This window comes from Cyclopterus lumpus, chromosome 9 (assembly GCF_009769545.1).
Source record: "Cyclopterus lumpus isolate fCycLum1 chromosome 9, fCycLum1.pri, whole genome shotgun sequence".
NCBI lineage: Eukaryota > Metazoa > Chordata > Actinopteri > Perciformes > Cyclopteridae > Cyclopterus > Cyclopterus lumpus.
In genome coordinates, this window is record NC_046974.1 from 12,568,394 (window position 1) to 12,587,077 (window position 18,684).

Here is an 18,684-nt window from a genome sequence, read left to right on the forward strand (position 1 = left end):
GTGAATTGAGTGTCTGCTCTGAAGCATGGATTCTCTTGCTATTCAATGTTAAGTACCATGTATGACTTTTTAGCCGATAATTTTTTGAGATTAATCATGAAGTTTCATGACAACCATCTGTCATGTATCAGTAAACCGTTTCAATAAAAAAAAAAGACATCATGTTTTCATTCTTGTATTTCTGGCTTTACATTGTTATGTTTGTGTATGAAACCAGTGTCTGACAAGTGATATAGATAGATAGATAGATAGATGCACTGTAGATACTACAGTGGTTCTCCCTCAAGGGTTCTAAAGAAACATGAGATGATAATTAAAAATCAAACATATATTTCTGACACACAATGGTAGCTTTGCTCCTGCTTTGTTCATGTGATTAATTGAATGAGGAACTGACGCAGCGTCATATATCCAGATGTGCAATAGGCGGGCTTAAAGACACCAGTAAGATATTCTATTGGTTAATACGATTTTAGATTGTCTGTCCATGCCTCCTACTGCAAATCACCGCTCATGAGGGAGGGACCGACACCGCTCTGGGCGGCTCATGACGTCTACAGCAATCAGCGGCGGCTTCTGGGCAGTAACGTTAGTATCTAAAGGAACAAGCAGCGATGACTCTCATCAAGGAGTAGTAAGTTTGTTTTACTCATTTCGAACATGTTGAAGCAACTGCATCGTGTGGTAACGAATTCGGATAGGTTTTTTTTAGTGGTTTGACACTAATGAAAACTTTTTCATCTTGTCTCAATGTCTGTGTCAATCACACGAGGGAAGGGTGGGATTGCTCCAGAGCTGCTCTGGCCTACGTTACCGGCGTTGACAGCGGTATGGCACTGTGTGACAGCTGCTGTTTAATCCTAGTCGTCCCGTGTGTTCACGGAACGTAGCGTTTGCTGGCTTCAAAACACTTCGGTCTGTGGTTTGTGTTGCGTGTTTTTTTTAAAGATAAAAGTACCGACATTTGTGCTTTCAAGCTTTACAACTTTAATTAACTTGAGCTCCCACTTAGCTCGCGTGTTGCTAAAGCTAGCTAACCGCTACGTTAACGCTGCACCTAACGGTATAGCTTTTCCGTGACTGGAAATCACTTGGCCCTACTCATGTTATCTCTGCAGCTTTGACACGTACACTCGTGGCGGCGCCAACTAATCTTCCCCTAGATTAGAGACTTTAATGGCGGCTCCGCTGTTTTTGTTATTCTCGTGCCGAACTATTCCCATCTACTAAGGTTAGCCTGCTAGCGGTTGTCGTGTTCAGGTGACGCTAGCGAGCTGTTAGCTCTGCAAGTTAAGAAGTTGTCATAAGATGCTCGTGTTGACGTTAAAGCTATTTTCAGTTAGAATAATACGTCAAACCACAGCAGTAAACGGAGTTGGTCATGACTTAAGTCAACCTTTGTAAAATGTGTGCCTGCTGGATAAATGTCAGTGCTAGTTTTTAACTTCGCTTCCATCGGTAAAGGAATTGGTCTGTAGATCAGGAAGTCCTGTAGCACAGGAACGTGACACCAGTCTACATAATATAATAGACAAATGGATTGATTAAATATGCACTTTATATTATTTCAGCAAAGTTCTGAAACACCTCGTTTGGGTAATATCTTTTGACTCATTGTTTGAATGATGGAAAGATAATTGTGGTTTGATCTGGCTCTTGAGGAACTTATTCCTGTCCATACTGTGTTCATGCCTCTCCCTCTAATTGCTTTGTTGTATTCAAGTGACCTACAAAATTACTTTTGTGTGTGTATATTGCAGTGTTTGTGGTTTATACCTAATTGTTATTTCTTAAATCCATAGTTTTAGCACCATGTTGTTTATTTGGATATTTGAGTGGATGAATGGAAAGCTAGCTAGTTTAATTTCTGTGTGCCACAGAAACTCTGGCTATACACATAAGGTGACTATTATAACCATTATTTGCCTGTTTTGTCGGCCCATAGTAAGTTCAGCTGATATTCTGTGATCCATTTCCAACATTGCTAACCCTAGAGTCTAAGCTATTCCAAAAAACTTCCAACACAGACGTTCTGTGGAATAGCTTTCCTAAAACAACACACCTGTTAATTCCAGCATTATCATGCACTTGACACTGTGGTAAGCAGAAAAGAAAAAAAAGCACTCACTCTGAGGCAAATTTGTGATTTTGGGCTATACAAAATTAATTGAATACATATATACAGCACTAGATGTGGTAAGCAGAAAAGACATGGATATAAGTTGCTTAGTGACGCATTAAGCTAAAACAGTTTGCCTTCCAAGTATAAAATTCAGTTGAAAATACCCAGATCTTCTGGTGATCTTCCACATCCATGGGTCCATAGAACAAGCACACTTCACCCATTTCCTATAATCACGCCTACCCCTCAGTTCAGCCCTGTTAACCGCCTCAATCATAAGACCGGAGGAAGAAAAATAACTCATTGTTTTGGCTGTTAGTGCAATTGACAACTTTTAGGACCTAATTGATTTTGATGGGTTACTCCTCCGGTTACAAAAATACAGATTGTATGGAACTCTATGAGAAATGTAAACGGTAAAGTCAGCATGACTCGGTCCACTTCTTATACAGTCTATAGTTTATGCCAGCGTAAACAAACACATGTCAGCGTAGAATGCTTTGAGAGAACATCCTCTGCCACTGTGTGGTTTGTAGTTATTCACTGAAGCGTCATATTCCTAAGGGTAAATTATGCAATTGGTTGTGTCATACCACACCCTGTCTGTTTTAGATGTGAAGAGTAGAGTAGAGTTGGGTTGCAGTGTACTTAACAAGTAAATACCATCTTTAATGTTTGGATATGGTAAATGGACGGTAAATGGTCCTGTACTTGTATTGCACTTTTCTAGTCTTCCGACCACTCAAAGCGCTTTAACACTACATGACATCATTCACCCATTCTCATACTGATGGGAGGAGCTAGGGTTCCACCTGCACATCAGGACTAACTAACATTCACACACATTAGACACAGCTACAGGATGGAGGAGCTATTTTGGGGTTAAGTGTCTTGCTCAAGGACACATCGACATGGTGTAGCGGAGCTGGGGATCGAACCACCAATCCTCTGTTTGAAGGACGACCCTGCTCTCCACTGAGCCACACTCGCCAGTCGATATCTTGTCTCATAAGTATTCAGAGAGAGATAGATAGATAGATAGAATTAACTTTTTTTTAAACAGCCTCACCCATTGTTACTGGTCTGTGCAGCACTTTTGTTGTTTTTAAACAAGGTTTTTTTTTACCAAAAATCACTCGCGTACATTTTCCGTTGCTCCTCTTTTCATTGTAGTTTTCTTCACCTATTGACCATATCCAATCTCGGCTTTACTAAGCTCTAACCATTCCACTGGGCTAGTGATGGGTTCTTATGTTGCTGATGTCAGCAGTGTGTTGACTATGGGCAGTGGAGTCTTTACCTCCGGAGAAGTGACCACAACTGGCTTCCTGTTCTTTACTAGGGAAAAGGTTTCTGTGCATTGTTAGCCATGCGTGGCTATGGCTACTACTTGTTCTACTATGGTTTATCTTGTGTTTTATACTTGTTGGACACTGTCTTTTAAGAAGGTGTTGTCTGAATGTTACCATAGTTTTCTCTCTCTTGCAGCCGTGTGGTTTTACCCTGCAGTGTTGAGGAGGTGAGTAATCTGTTTTAGTCTCCCTTATTATAACATGGACACAATGAGTCATGTTATAAATGGCTGTTTTAAATGTCTATGTTAGAATGTCTGGGTTCACTTTTGACACTTGCAATTCATCTATTGGTGTCACATGCAGCGGAACCTTATCATCCCTTATTTGGCGGAACCTTATCATCCCTTATTTGGGTTTAAAGTGGGTCATAGAGTGGTTGTATATAGCAATTACAACAAGCCTCTGTAATGCACCTTTCCTAAAAAAAACAGTTAGTAATTAATGTACTACAATCTTATAATTTCCAGTGTTTCAAACAGTCTCATCCAAAAAAGCATCACTTGTAGTTCTTATGAAGAGCAGAGTTTCATCCCTGTCTTTAGGTTTATGTCAAGAATCCCAGACTCACTCTGCTGCCTTTTATATGGTGATTAAAACCTCTTGGCAATTAGTGATGCTTTTTGAATAGTTGAGACATAGTAAGAGTTCTGGTTGTTGAATTATAAGCAAACACCCACCCTTCTGTTGCACCCTTTGTTGTTCAAACAGCATACCATGCAGCACTAGTTAACTTGCTCTGCAGAATGTAGGGTGGACTTGAAGTTTGAAATACAAAACACTGTCCAATTTATGGCTGCTCTTCATTGCAGAGCTAATATAATTGTAAAGAAAGGAGCCTTGCTCCCACACCACAGGCTGGAGACGAGCTCATGTGTCTATTGAGTTTGTGCAGTAGCTTTCCTTGCCATGTTTTATACATCTGCAATCTACCTCTGACAGCAGGACAATAACGCATCTTACTAAGTTCGTGTTGGCTCATGTGCTTAATTTTAAGATGCAAATCAAGTGATACATGTGCTGTGTCTCTATAATCACAACATAAACATACCAAACACAGCTTTTATCTAACAATAGTTCCTAAGTAATAGTCCATGATGAGGTAGACTTTGCTTAATTTTAAGGGGTCACATGCAAAGAAAGATCACGCTGCCTTTAAACACTAAAGAAAAGCTTAAATACAAAGAAGAGGAAAAACTTCTAATATTTATATATATACCACATTTAACCTAAACCATTAGCAGGGCCAGCTTTAGTTTATGTTAGGGATGTACTGTAAGTGACTGATGTATTTTTGTGTTTAAAGTATCAAGTCGGACAGCTGTTCTCGGTGGCTGAAGCAAGTAAAAATGAGACGGGTGGTGGTGAGGGAATTGAGGTACTCAAGAATGAGCCCTATGAAAAAGACGGGGAGAAAGGACAATACACACACAAAATCTACCACATAAAGAGGTATGTGTCATATTGTATTTTTTTATGTTAAACCTTTTTCATTGATCCCATAATTATCGTCTTAAAGTGTAATGGCATCATTCTTCCAGACAGTGGCAGCATTGTCTTACCTCTGGCCTCTTCTTCATGTTGTGAAGCATTTCAAGTTGTTCAGTAGGTTTCCATCGGCATGTCAATATGTCCCCCCTCTCTCTCACTCCACTTGCGTCTACTTGTTCCCATCCTCTTTACTCACCCTACAGTAAAGTCCCAGGGTTTGTCAAACTGTTTGCCCCTGAAGGCTCCCTGGTATTCCATGAAAAAGCCTGGAATGCCTACCCCTACTGCAGAACCAGTGAGTCCCCCACCCCATATCACTTTACCTTTACCCTGAAACCCTTTGTCCTCTCCATTGTTAAATGCACTTGTGTTACTTGCATCATGTGTTTAGTTGGTGTGAATTGTTTTTTCTTCTATATGTAATGGTGTTTTTGTCTCCCCTCTTTTCTCCTCATGGCTAACCTTGATACAGTTGTGACGGTAGGAAGTCCTTAATGGCTTGTTTTGTTGTATTTTTTTAAATCATCAAAATGTTATTTCAACTAAGTTTACCGTGCTTCCGCTTATTCAATTTGCTTTCTGTACATTCAGTTCTGTAATAACCTATCATGTCCCGACTCTTCCCTCCAGAATGAGTATATGAAAGACAATTTCTTCATTAAGATTGAGACGTGGCACAAACCAGACCTTGGAACACAAGAAAATGTAAGTACCTCTGCATCTTATCAAGCAAGTATACATTTTGAACATCAGATTTGAGTTTGTCACTCTGCTTACGATTGTTTTGTGTCTTTGTTCAGGTGCACAAACTAGACAGTTCCACGTGGCAGAATGTAACGGTTGTGCCCATTGACATTGCAGACAGAAGTCAAGTGTCCAATGCTGTGAGTAGAAACTATTCTTGCACACTTCCAGTGTAAGATAGAAATGCAGTTTGGTGCCTTCATGTGGACACGCCTCATCATTACCAAACTACAGAATCTGCAAAGCCACTTGGGATTTTCAAATGGGGGTTATTGATTTATTTTTAATCAGCATTAGTCTAGTCATTTCATTTACATTTGAGCAGATTTTTTGAAGTAATTTTCTTTAGTGACACAGGAACTTCTTAATTTGTGTTGATTCATTTCAGAAATTTTGGAGAATCAAATAAATAGAAACAGAATTACTAAACAAGTATTGTCCTGTTTACAATTGTATGTATTTTACAGATCAGCATTAAGTTATATTTGTATTTTTTGTATTCTGTCAGAAAAATTTACAAAATCCCTTTGCAAAATCCCCAGAGCCGAGAGCAACATCATCCAATCGGAACAACATTTATTTTTATTTTGTATAATGATTTAAAATGGAAACGCCTGTAAATCATCACATTAGAGGAGCTGGAATCTATTAACGTTTGATGATTCTATTTGACAGATTACTAGTTAGCATTTATGTATTTGCTGTTCAATTATAGAGTGTTGATTTACTGATGAATTGATCTACTTCCTACTTTTCTACTTAAACTAACTCACTATTGTGATGCAAAAATAATTAGTATTTAGCTTTTGATTCCCGTCATTGAACAGTGCTGGAATACCTCCATGTATTTGTTGTATCTAGTGGAACTGTTTTAGTGGAACTAATGGAGCCAAGGCTGGAAATGTAGTTTTGTAAAATGTATTACCAGATGGTGAAATACCATGAAACGCATACCTGTCCCTGACAGTGGATGGCAAGAACTGGCAGCAGAAAATTACATTAGATGAGTAAATTGATTTAATAGTTTCATTATGTTTTCAAGCATCGCCTTGAAATCTTTTTAAATAATTTCATAACTATACACACCATTTGAGCATCCTAAGATTGCCTCAATAATATTTCAAAATGTAAACATGAGTTCTGGATGCTCTGAAATCTTTTTTTGAAGATGTTACACGTTATTGCTGTTATTTTACATCACATTGCCTCATTTCACTGTGGCTCTGTGTATGTGTGTCTATCTGAGGCTATTTGGCTGAGAAGCATTGGTTTCGGTGAGTGTACGTGTTTGTTTGTGGTGGTTAGTTAACGAGGCGGAGGTGTTTTCCTTGCTGGAGGAGTGTGTTGTGTCTGAGGACCCTATCAGCCCTCAGCCTCAGGCATGGCTGCAGGGCCTGGGGCGTACCGCCAGCACAGATGAGTTTGTTAGTGTAATTAAGGCTCACAGTGCCTCGTATCCCGGAACTAACACACGACACAAACACATTCGCACTCTAACCCACACTGTTTTACTTGTGCAGTAGCTCCTTTTCGTCTACCTCGGCATATCGATTCACAGACCTCATTAGTGCAGCAGAGTGTATTGTTATAGTGATGGAGCTCTCAGCGTTAGAACAGCCAAATGATTGTATGTGTGTGTGTGTGTGTGTGGGTATGTGTTGTATCTCGTTTGGCACCCTCCTGTTGGCCAATAGCCCTGAAAAGTAGCTTTTTAGCTGCAGGCGCATCATGATTTATTTAAAATTGCTGGGCCCTTGAGCTGTTGATAATTTGAAAGCTATTTCATTTATTGGTATTACTACTTTGTCTATGATGTCAACTTTGTCATGTGCTTAGCATATGTGCTCCATATTTTTCTATAGGCTTAAAACATATTTTTGATTATTGTGTGCAGTGGGGAATAATGCAGGTCGATGCAAGCATATACATTCATGTATATGACCCGGCACCAGTGTCCCCCTAATTAAACAGTCAGCGGTGGCATCAACGCCCCATCCACAGTCCTTTACCGTTGAGCCACTTAAGGAGGAGTTGTGCTCTGGTCTTACTGCATTACATTATCTCCGGGGCTGGCAGGTTTTGGAGAATGCGTGCAGTACTCTTTGGCCTTTCAGTGTCTGCTGTGCCGCTTAGTTTAGAGCACAGTGCTTGAACAGCAGTGTAGGACAAACGTATCACAAATGATGTAACCTCTTGAATGCCATAATGGGAGAACACTTTTGATTGGTGCTGTGTTTTAGAATATTATGATACACATTATGCAATATATTATGTGCTATGTATTGTATTCATTATATACATTTCTCTCACTGTAGGACTACAAACAAGATGAGGACCCTGCCAAGTTCAAGTCAGCTAAGACTGGAAGAGGACCCCTTGGGCCCACCTGGAAGGTAATACTCTTGTGAGCTGTGGAAATTAACAGATATGACATTCACACACAAATGGCAATCAATGTCACAGGAGACTAAACAAAGACTCAACCCACATGTTACTCCTTTATACCAGACTACTTGAAAGGGATACATCCCTGGTCTTTGTTATTCACACAATACCCGGTTTTGCAACTGTGGTTTCTTGGACCTCGGATTCATCTGTGCATGCATTTTCCAAAGCACTAAATAAAGTAGTGTCGGTGTTAATAAATTGGAAAGAATATGGAACATCTGTAAATTAGTTTAGAGCAGACTCTTCTCCCCCACAGAGTGGCCTATGCCTCTCTGGAGAAGCTACATGTTCAATGGTTGAGATGGGTGACACTGCATACAACAAAACAAAAACCCTCTGTTAAAAACCAAACACATTTTGGCTACCAAACAAAGATTGAGCCTTTTGTGTGGTGTTTAGTAGTGGCAGCATCATGCTGTGGGGATGCTCCTCCTCCGCAGGTCTTGGAAGGCTTATGACTTTAACAGGGTAAAATGAATGCAGCAAAAAACAGGGAAACCCTTGAGGGAAACCTGCTGCAGAGTCTGTAAGAGAAGAAGATGATTTATGATACAGCAAAACAACAACAACCCCAAAAATAATGCTGGAGGGAAAAGCCAAAAGAAAAACAAAACAATGTTCTTTACATAATTAGTTACATAATCTGAGACCAGACCTCAAGCAAATCAATTTGTGTCTGTGCTTTGTGTGAGCAGTAGAATTAATAGAAATTGCAGTGTCCAGATGTGCAAAAATAATGCAGACCTATTTACTGTAGACATCACTTCTAAACTTGGCATGAATGGGGCGAAAACGTACACATTCAGATATTTGGTGTTCGTTTATCGCCAGTAATAATCAGAATAGCTCTGTGAAAAAGACAGCACAGAGCTGGATTGGGGTTGACAGAACTGTAAGGCTGCAATTTGATGAAGACAAATCACTTATTTCGCAGCCCTTATTGAATGTAATAGATATTTCTACTCACCAGGTCAGATAAAGGTGTTACTCGTTGCTCTGTCTGCCAGACTTTGTGTGTGAGAGAAGATAAAGACATGGAGAATGGGAGAAGCATACTGTGTGTGGACATTGATTGTAAATTTGACAAGCGGCAGTTCTGTAGTAAGACAGATATACTTTTGATGATAGTAATAAGACGATGAGACATAGCTTATCTACGCCGAGAAACTTTGTTGAGTTATGTAGCTTTCCGCACTATACCCCCGCAGCCTCACAAACGGGTCCTGCTCACTGTTGGAGCATTGAGAATTTCTACTCTGCAGTGGAGTCCTCAAAGTTCACCATGGGAAACTTTCCCCAGCTTTTCAAGAACAAAGGCAGCCAAACAGCTTTAAAAAGTGTGAATAAAGAAGTACAACTTTTTGTGAATTTGTTTTTAATTAGATCACTTTCCCGTCCGCTGTGGACATGGAAAAGAGTGTTTTTGAAAAGGTGAAAAAAAAAGCAGTTATGTGACAACAGAGGCACAATTTCTGCCAGCTTCTCACAGCAATAAAACTCTTGTCTATCTCTGCATGCACACATGCTTGCATATCGGTACCCTTTGTATTTCTGAAAACTTCTGCTCCTTTGAGTAGGGCACAGAAAGGGAGAGAAGAAATGTCACCGTAAGTGTTTTGATGTAGAATCCGTTTCATGTGAAGTTCTCCTTTAGCGATGACAACTTTTCTAAACCCACTGCAAATTTAGAAATGTTTCTCATTTCCCCTCTCACGCTCCCCTCCATGATCGTAGCATCAAACGACAGTGGGATGATGGTGATTGAGTCTGTGGCATTTTCTGTTGGAATGCCGAGCCAGAATGAAGTGATTAATTAAACAGGTGTTCTCGGAGGGAGAGAGTGTGTTCTGGGGGCGAGGAGGTCCTAGGTGTTAATAATGTAACCAGCTTTGCACCGCGACGCCCTTATCGCTTTGCAAGCACCGTTTTATCTGCCTTCCATGGCCACAAAGGCATGCCTGTCGGGAACGGTGTCGCTGTCAGGGCGGAGGCAGAGAAATGGTCCCTTCATCTGGAGTTTATCCACTTTGCTCTGCCTCAACCCCCCTCCTCCTTTTCTTCTTTTCTTCAGAGGGAGACAGAGTGCAAGCAGCGGATGGATTTAGAAAGTGTGTTGTAGATTAGTGCACTTTTATCTCTGCACAGCACATCTTCATATTGATAATTATTTCAGCATGCTCCATACCCAAAGCATTATATATTAATGATTTTTAGCTTTGAATGCAGCTAAGGTTAGTCTTAAATAATATTCTCTCAGCCTTCTGCTGTTTTTCGGATCAGTCTCTCATTGCAAAGTTTCTGTCAAGTTTTGATTTATGTATTCTGATACAGCACTTTAAAAAGTGCTGGGTTGTAAATCTTGTCGTTTTGCTTTTCTTCTCCTAACAGAAAGAGCTGGTTAGTAAGACTGACTGCCCAAGGATGTGTGCCTACAAACTGGTCACAGTCAAATTCAAGTGGTGGGGCCTGCAGACCAAAGTGGAGAACTTCATCCATGAGGTGTGTGTGTGTCTGTGTGTCTGTGTGTCTGTGTGTCTGTGTGTCTGTGTGTCTGTGTGTCTGTGTGTCTGTGTGTCTGTGTGTGTCCGTAACCAAGACTACCACTGTGTCCCTCAGCAAGAGAAGAGGATCTTCACTAACTTCCACCGCCAGCTCTTTTGTTGGATTGATAAGTGGGTGGAGCTGACAATGGAGGATATCAGGCGGATGGAGGCGGAGACACAGAGGGAGCTGGAAGAGGTGAGGGCATAAGTAAAGATTACCAACCATTTAACCGTGTACATATCATTGGTCCATGATGGGTTTTGTGCACACAACTGCCCCAATATCAAGAGTGTTCAGTCTCTGGCACATTTCTGATGCCTGCCCGATCTTCATATGAACCAGTGCTGCACCAGTCCGGGTGGAGCTGTTGTCGCCCAATCTCTATACACATTAGAGAAGTTGAATAGACGAGGAGTGTGCTAAAAACAAACGGGTACTTGATAAATCGGGTAGCCTGCTTCTGAAACATTTTGAGGCTTAATCCGTTGTTTTTGTGTAATATCCTGTTCACAATAACTACTAGGCTGATGAAAGCACTCATAAATGCTTCACGCTTTTCTCTGTTGATATTTTCCAGTACAAATATGACTTCCTTAACACCGCATTGCATTTCTGAATACAGACGAGTGGCCGGGCCAGCTTTAGGTTTGAGTGTTGCTGGTTGAGGCCGGTCTCGGATGCTTTCTCTGCTCGCTCTGGTGTTTCGGTCACTGCACGCCGATGCTGCTTTCATTCTGTACGCTTCAGTGTTGTCAAAGGGATTTCTGTCCACTGTCTATATGTGTATGTATTTCACTTGCTACTCCATAGCTCACTCTGAATAACTTAATCAATAACACCAGGTTGCAGAGAAATATGTTTAGGTTGCTAGGTGTTTTGCTGACCCAGTAAAAATATCCTACCATCTTTTGTACCAGTGACTGTTGCTTATGTGCACATGCATGTCTATGCATTGCCTTGACATCTGGCCAGACCTTTTCTCAGAATCACCCATGCTATGTTTTTAAGAGGTGGCCAGCAGTTAAACGCATACACAAAAGACCTGTTTGTGACCAGTACCTGCAAACCAGAGCCTCCCCATAGAAGAATACAAGGCAGAGAAGAAAAGCGGTCCAGGCTTCAATTTCTGTGAACCCTTACCACTGGTTTGCTCTTGGAACCACTCTCAATATCTACCTGGCAGCTCTGGTCGTACAAGGAGGAAAAGGGAGGAATTGAGAATGCACTGGCCAAATTGGGCCATGCTCAAACATTCCTGACCCACCAAAAAACACCCTTCCTCCCCCCGCACTCACATCTTGCCCAATTCAGCATGTGTTTCTCATTTTCTCTTGGAGTAAGTAAACAAGCGGGTGCCATCAAAGAGGGATGTGGAGGCCTACATGCAGACACTGCCATTCAGGTTCTTGACAAGACTGTACCGGGTAAATGAGAAACTCGCTATGGAGACGATGCGCCAACAGTCATGTCTGCCCTTTTTAGTGTATACTGGTTGAGGGCTGTTGGTATAGAGGGGGAGTGCTCAAGATGGCTCCTTTTTCCTCATTAACATACAAATGGAATTTTGCAGTTGAGAAGGAGTCTGTGCTATGATTGAGAAGAAGAGGGAGGGGAGGAAAGGAAAGGGATGAAGAAGTTGGAGGGTGAATCTTCATGCCATTTCATCAGATCTGTCTATTCCTCTGTTTAGAGTCACTGTTAGTTTGAACTGTTCCATTAAGGTGTTCGGCTATCAGATTCTACCACTAATTGACTTTCCAAAGCCATCAGCCTCAGGGTGGGAGAATTTGAAAGTGATGCTTTTATCTACCTAGAAGACAAACAAGGAGACTGATAAGGGCTGTTGGAGCAGATTTCTAAGGAAAGTCCTAAGACTTCCATTTGCAAAAGGACATTTGTTCTATTTCTTTTATGGTTTTTGATGCAAGAAGAAAAACTCTGTTAATAGAATAGAGGTAATAGAAATTAGTCCACAAACTTGTGCGCAGTAACCAGAAACCATTCATTAAGGGTTCCACTGAAATGCAAGCATCCAGTAAACCTGCCCCTCACCTGTTAGGCTTGCATAAATCTAATGTGGTGTCTATTTCCCTCTGTTTTCCCACAGCTTCGCAGACGGGGAGCAGTACGAGGAACCACTGCTGCAGACAAATGAAAAGGCAAAGAATTTTAAACGCCTACAACGACAGCTAAGAGGACTCCTTCGGTGCCTCTATTTTACCAGAACGGATTGTGTGCAGTGGTGGGGGAGCTCTGCTACCTGCAATCGATAGAACAGATCCCTGACTTGCATCCAATCATAGACATTCTATACACTGAGGAATTGATTTCTAGAAACCAACACGATCCTAGCTGATAAGACTGGTTCAGTTTGATCTCCTGGGCAGAGAAAGGCCAGCTATCAGCATCATGTTATTGACAAGACCTAGCCTGCTGGAGAGATATGAAGACGAGCATCTTGCAGTAGAAATACTTTTTTACAAAAGCAAATTCATTGACTTGATTCCACAGTGGCAGGTGTTGGACCCAATATTTCTTCTGTCATATTTAGATTTTCCTGTTCCTGCATAACATTCCTCTTAAGATGATGTCCTGTCCGATCTCTCTTTGTCTCCTCCTTGGTCATAACTGTACACATTGTGGCTCAGTGGTTTGCATTCCCGGCATGAGTCTGTCATACTCATGTTCCTTCCTGCCACATCCTCCATTTAGAGATTACTAACACCCTTGGCCCGTTGTAATCCTTCCCCCATCACCCCACCTTCCCCAAAGCACTGCATCTTATTAACACTGACGATCATGCCCGTACAGGTATTCACTCACATACAGATTTAATAGAAACCCACACGCACGTGCACATTACGCATATACATCGCTCGCACAAGGATAAACATGTTAATTAATTCTCACACTCACAGGTGTGGATGCCTTTGTGGTGACTGATCTCTAAAAAATCTCAAGCGGGACAGATCTATTCAAGCTTGTTCAGCTAAGGGATGTTACTTTTGGAAGTGTTTACAGCTTCACACTGATCCGTGTCCCCCCCCCCCCAACCCACACACACACACACTCCCGATTCTAAAGACATTCACACACAACACAGCATTCACCTTCCTAACAGAAGTCCCTAGAGAGAGAAAAGACACTGAAAAACAGCCACAGATGGTGCTTCACCCCTCGAGCCTCTTGTCACAAGCCAAACTGCACCTCACCCAGCCCGCCCCAGAGACCTGTCTCACTCATCTGGTTCTCAGAGGTAGACGGTTTCCAAAAGGCCTTTTAGCTTCTGCTAAGTTGTAGGTGTGTTTACAGAAAGCCTTACCAGTGCCCCGTCGACACCAGCGCCACACACTTCTTGCCTTAAACTCCAGACCTCTGGACCTATTATAACTATTGTACCTCTGCTGTCAGCTATTGCGCTAGCTACCTCCCTTGCTTCTGGCTGGCAATTTGCTTTACACCTAAAGGTTAGAACGAGCCTGCTACGTGTTCAGAGTAAATCATAGCAGAAAGAGCTTCATGAGCAAAGTTGTTTGTGATGACTCTATTTTCTTCTGGTTTGTAGAATTGCATGTGGCTCTTTTTTATGTTTCCTGATAAGTGTCACAGCGAGTGAGCCAGTGCAATTCCTTCAGCATGCAACAATGTGTAAGGAGCAGCCAGAACAGCTTGTGCACTGCTGTTGGTGCAACGAGCTGCAGATTTACATATTTGCCATTTGATTGATATGCCATATTAATGAACTCTTCAACTCCATAGTGAAGGCTTTACAATCATGTGGCACTGGTCATCACTAGTGTTACATACATATATAGTAGAAGTGGTTTCCTCATTTGATCGTTGTTTCTAATGTATCGATGTCTTAAATTGTCCAACAGGATTTGATTTTAAAGATTTATTTTCCATATTTTCCTTTCAAGACACGTGTATAATTAAATAATCTTGGTTCAAAGATCCAAATGTTTTTGTTGTCTGTAAATCGTATGAGGGAGTGTGATCACTTCTCAGTTATGGTTATTGGCTTGTCCAAAGAGAATGAATGGATTTCTGAGATGTTTACATGAATTCAGCATTTGTAGGCTGGTAATCTAGGAAGATCGGGAAGGCAACATTTTTCTTCACAAGAAAATCTTCTCAGGTCAACAATACGACACGTATATTATTTTGGGGTTATTGTTGCTTATCACTTGATGATAATTGACTTCTTTATACCATACCATATCCTTTTCTGTGGGAAATATGGTAATACAATGTCAACATGATGGGGAGTGGTTGTAATATATCCACAGTATATTTCACAGTATATGAGACAGCCAGTCGGTCATTGTTACTGTACTGGGATTGTATTCATATGTCTTAAAAAGCATAAAATGTGACACAATTGATCTTCAATGTAACCAATGAGTTCTGGTCTGTCTAAATTCCTGCTGTCTGTTCAATAGAGAAAGCAGTCTTTAAAGAGAGCAACCTCAATCAACGGTTGCAATCAAATGCTGCTACCATCTGTCAAGACAATGCGGAGGGTGGGGGGAAAGTACTTGCAAAGCAACTGTACAGTCTTATCCTAATTTATGACATTTACAACTTTAATTTCTGAACCACTTGCTTTTAAATGTTTATGATCAGCTTTTGAAATTCAGGGGACATGGTAGTGAATGTATGAGATGTTGTGCCTTTTCTTTCTGAGATCTCGTGTGCCATTAAATCTTCATATTGTATCTAAATATCAAATAAACTTTGTCTAAAAAGTACATTTCAGATTGTGCTTCTCTTGTCTGATTGTATACAGGTGGTTGTTGCAGATTGAAGACTAAACCTAAAGAGAAGTGGTAAGACTCCATTCCTTTTGCATTCATAATTACCCCCAATGGGCAATGAGGGCCGTTTCTCCCCTTGCATAAACGTACTTATTAATAATTCACAATAACACATTTGAATTGAAGATGCAACAAGAGTTTAATCTTTATTTCAATTATTCCAAAAATAATATCTTGGACAAGTATTTGTTCTCCACTGTAAAATACACATCAGATAGTGTGAACATCCCCTCGGTATAAAGCACCTGGTGACTCCGTCATGGACTAGACTTCCAGTGACCTGCAGGTCAGAAGAGTCACACAATAACAGCGGAATCTGTGCTAAAGAGCAGGAAGAGCTGCCAGTCTGCTGCCTGAGATATCCGTCTTTTTATTGTTTGTGGAGGAATAGTCACATGTGCCTGCTGCAAGGAAACCAGTCATATCTGCCCCCAGAACAAGCATTAGATGCTGTTTCTAAAAGCGGAGATGGGAAGGCTCGCCCACACGCCTCCTGTTAAGTGGCAGCTCAGTAGTTTACAGGAGGCATGTATCCATCCATGTGTCTCCCTCACAGAGGATGAAGGGACAAGTCACAAGTTTAAATAGACGAGGCAACAGATGAAGAGAAGAAATGGATCTCAAAGGGAGGCTCAAGACTTCTAGGCATGATGCCGAGGAAAGACTTGATGTTCAGTGCTAAAAACACTTTGTGATGGCCAGAATGACCAGCGTATTGCTTTCAACGCATAAGCAGAAGCAACAATAGTCCTAAATGTGTCCAAAACCAAGAAACCAAAGCTCTACCACTGTTTGTTGCACCACATGGCTGCGTCCGCTACAAGATGACACCGTGGGGTGAGAGTGTGTGGCGCAGTGAAGATTTAGCACCATGTCAGGTCCGCCCCTTCTATGTTTGTGTGTGTGACCTTCCCCTGCGGCCACATTTGATCAGAGGCTGCAGGTTTTCTTTGGGAGGAAAGTTATTTTTGGCGGGTTGGCAGTGATGTCAGGAGTGTTTCCTCATCCTCTGGGCTTGGATCATGTTTAGCTCCAGAGATTCTACAGAGTTTTCCTGTTGTTCTGGGAGAGGTGGAAACGGTGTGGAACCAACCGACAAGGAGGGTTATGGGATGGGGGTCTCTGTTGAATCCTTCCACTCAATACAATGGTTCTTTTCTAGATGACAGATGCTGCTTAACCCACCCTGACCCAGGGAGTTGTGATGGCTCAGCTGAGTGACGGGCCCATACAGGACTCCCTAGGCTCTGCTTCACATTGGCCCAACTGCACAGGAGGCTATCCGCCCCCCAACAAGGGAAGGAACAGTCTCTTTGGGCAACCCCCATGGTAATATATGTGTTCGTCTGAGGAACACCCTGAATTAAGGGTAGAGGAGGGGACCCACTTCTGCTATCTTGTCCTATTGACTGAAATATTGAGACAAATTGAGTACTAAATCACTTCAGAGAAGAGTGGTATTGTGACAGTGCTTGAAAGCCTGTAGACTGTCTATTGTCACAAAGTCGCCTCTGCAGCAGCTCTGAGCTGCATTTATCATCACTGGGGACGGGGGGTGAAAGAGACCATGCCATCGGTTTGTCATACTTAACTTGTCTGTCCCCATCTAAGGAGAGTGTAGAACCAGCGGGAACTGTATCACACGGGCCTTGGTATTAGTCAGATGAAACTAAATCTTGTTTTTTTTCTAGTGTTAATTGGGTTTTGTATTACAACAAGCCTTTATCAGTTGAGAGAGGAACATGAGTCCTGGTATTCCTAAGGGGCTTCACATAGCGGGGACGGTTGCCTCGGCTAAAACAGTTTGATACCCCCACATTTGTGCTTGTCTGGGTAAAACTCTAATGATGCTGCATCCAGCTGGCTCTCTGATATGAAAGTGATCCTCTTTATATCTCGTGATACTGAGAATAGGTGTTTTTTTTCTCTCCGAGCAGAACGCCACACAAGCACAGCAGCCTTCAGAACATCTCAACAGCTCAACCTGCTGCTCCTTCCTTCTGGAGAAGACAGGTACTTTACACCATGTCTCCTTCACAACACAACCACCGTCTCTCCCTGCTTCCTCGCTCTGAGCTGCTGTCCTCTCAGCTGCAAGGAGTGCACATCTCCCCCCCCCCCCCCCCAGAATTCCAAATATACACACAAACTTCTTCCTATCACCTTACAATGCCTTGTCCTGACCTGTCTCCACCCTCGGCCCTGACAAACAGCCTTCTCCTCGAGGTGCAGGGCTGAGCCCATAGCCTGCTTCTGTGAGCCAGTTTATGCCATTTAGAGCTGGTTGTTTTTACACACATTATAGCTAAAATTATCTAAAACCTCCACAACATTAAAAAGGAACATTTTAAAATGCAGTGTTGTATTAAACATTTGATTATATTTGCAAATCTAACACATTTATTGTGAAATATCATACACATGCATTACTTTTTTTCTTCTATTTACCTCGCCTGCAGTTGTTCTCAAAGAAAAATAAATATGTGGACTTTAGTAATCTTTTTCCCAAATACCACATTCTTGGGTTCCCGTAAAATAACAAGATTCAGTGAGACAGAACATAGTCTCTTTTTTAATAATTACACAATGCACTGGTTTAAAACAGATACCGGAGAGGTGAGATACAGAAGTGGTAAATTATTTCGCACTTCACACTTTTACCCACAAGTGTGTTATGTGATTTATGAACCAAATTGTATATGTCTGCTACAGATTAATTTTTAAATTTTTAGCATGTACCAGGTTAGCCTCAGATTTCAAAGTTGTATCTCAATGCTTCAGCATGAACGTTGGTAGCCGCTAGGTGGCACTGTGTCCGTTTGGTAAAAGTCCTCTTGATTCCCCCCCAAAGGTACAGCGATGTCTGACAACAAATTCTCTAAATGCCCACTGTCCACAATGTCGGGAAAATAATAATATGGTGTTCTCATTTCACCAAAGAAAATATCCATGGTTGTGAATGGAAATACATTGTGTTAAGTGTTCCCACATGTTCCTTTTCTTTCAAATATATACAGAGTTGTGTTAATCTTAGGAGGCACGACTCCCCACAATACACACAATCCAATTAATTGTAGGATACATCAGATTAAAATAAAAATATATACATCACCAGTAACAATTGTATTAAGCAATTTGACACGAAAAAAAAGTGAACTCGGTCATG

At 41.5% G+C, this 18,684-nt stretch overlaps 1 protein-coding gene across 1 annotated transcript; it reads left to right on the plus strand.

The window, feature by feature from the left end:
* The first annotated feature begins 528 nt into the window (after positions 1-528).
* LOC117735762 (phosphatidylinositol transfer protein beta isoform) lies at positions 529-15,452 on the plus strand. Its single transcript, XM_034540548.1, has 11 exons — positions 529-634; positions 3,611-3,641; positions 4,781-4,926; positions 5,169-5,260; positions 5,438-5,445; positions 5,596-5,670; positions 5,766-5,849; positions 8,025-8,102; positions 10,546-10,656; positions 10,774-10,896; positions 12,809-15,452. Exons 1-11 carry the CDS (start codon positions 615-617, stop codon positions 12,854-12,856), a joined length of 816 nt encoding a protein of 271 aa, XP_034396439.1. The 5' UTR covers positions 529-614; the 3' UTR covers positions 12,857-15,452.
* Positions 15,453-18,684: the final 3,232 nt, after the last annotated feature.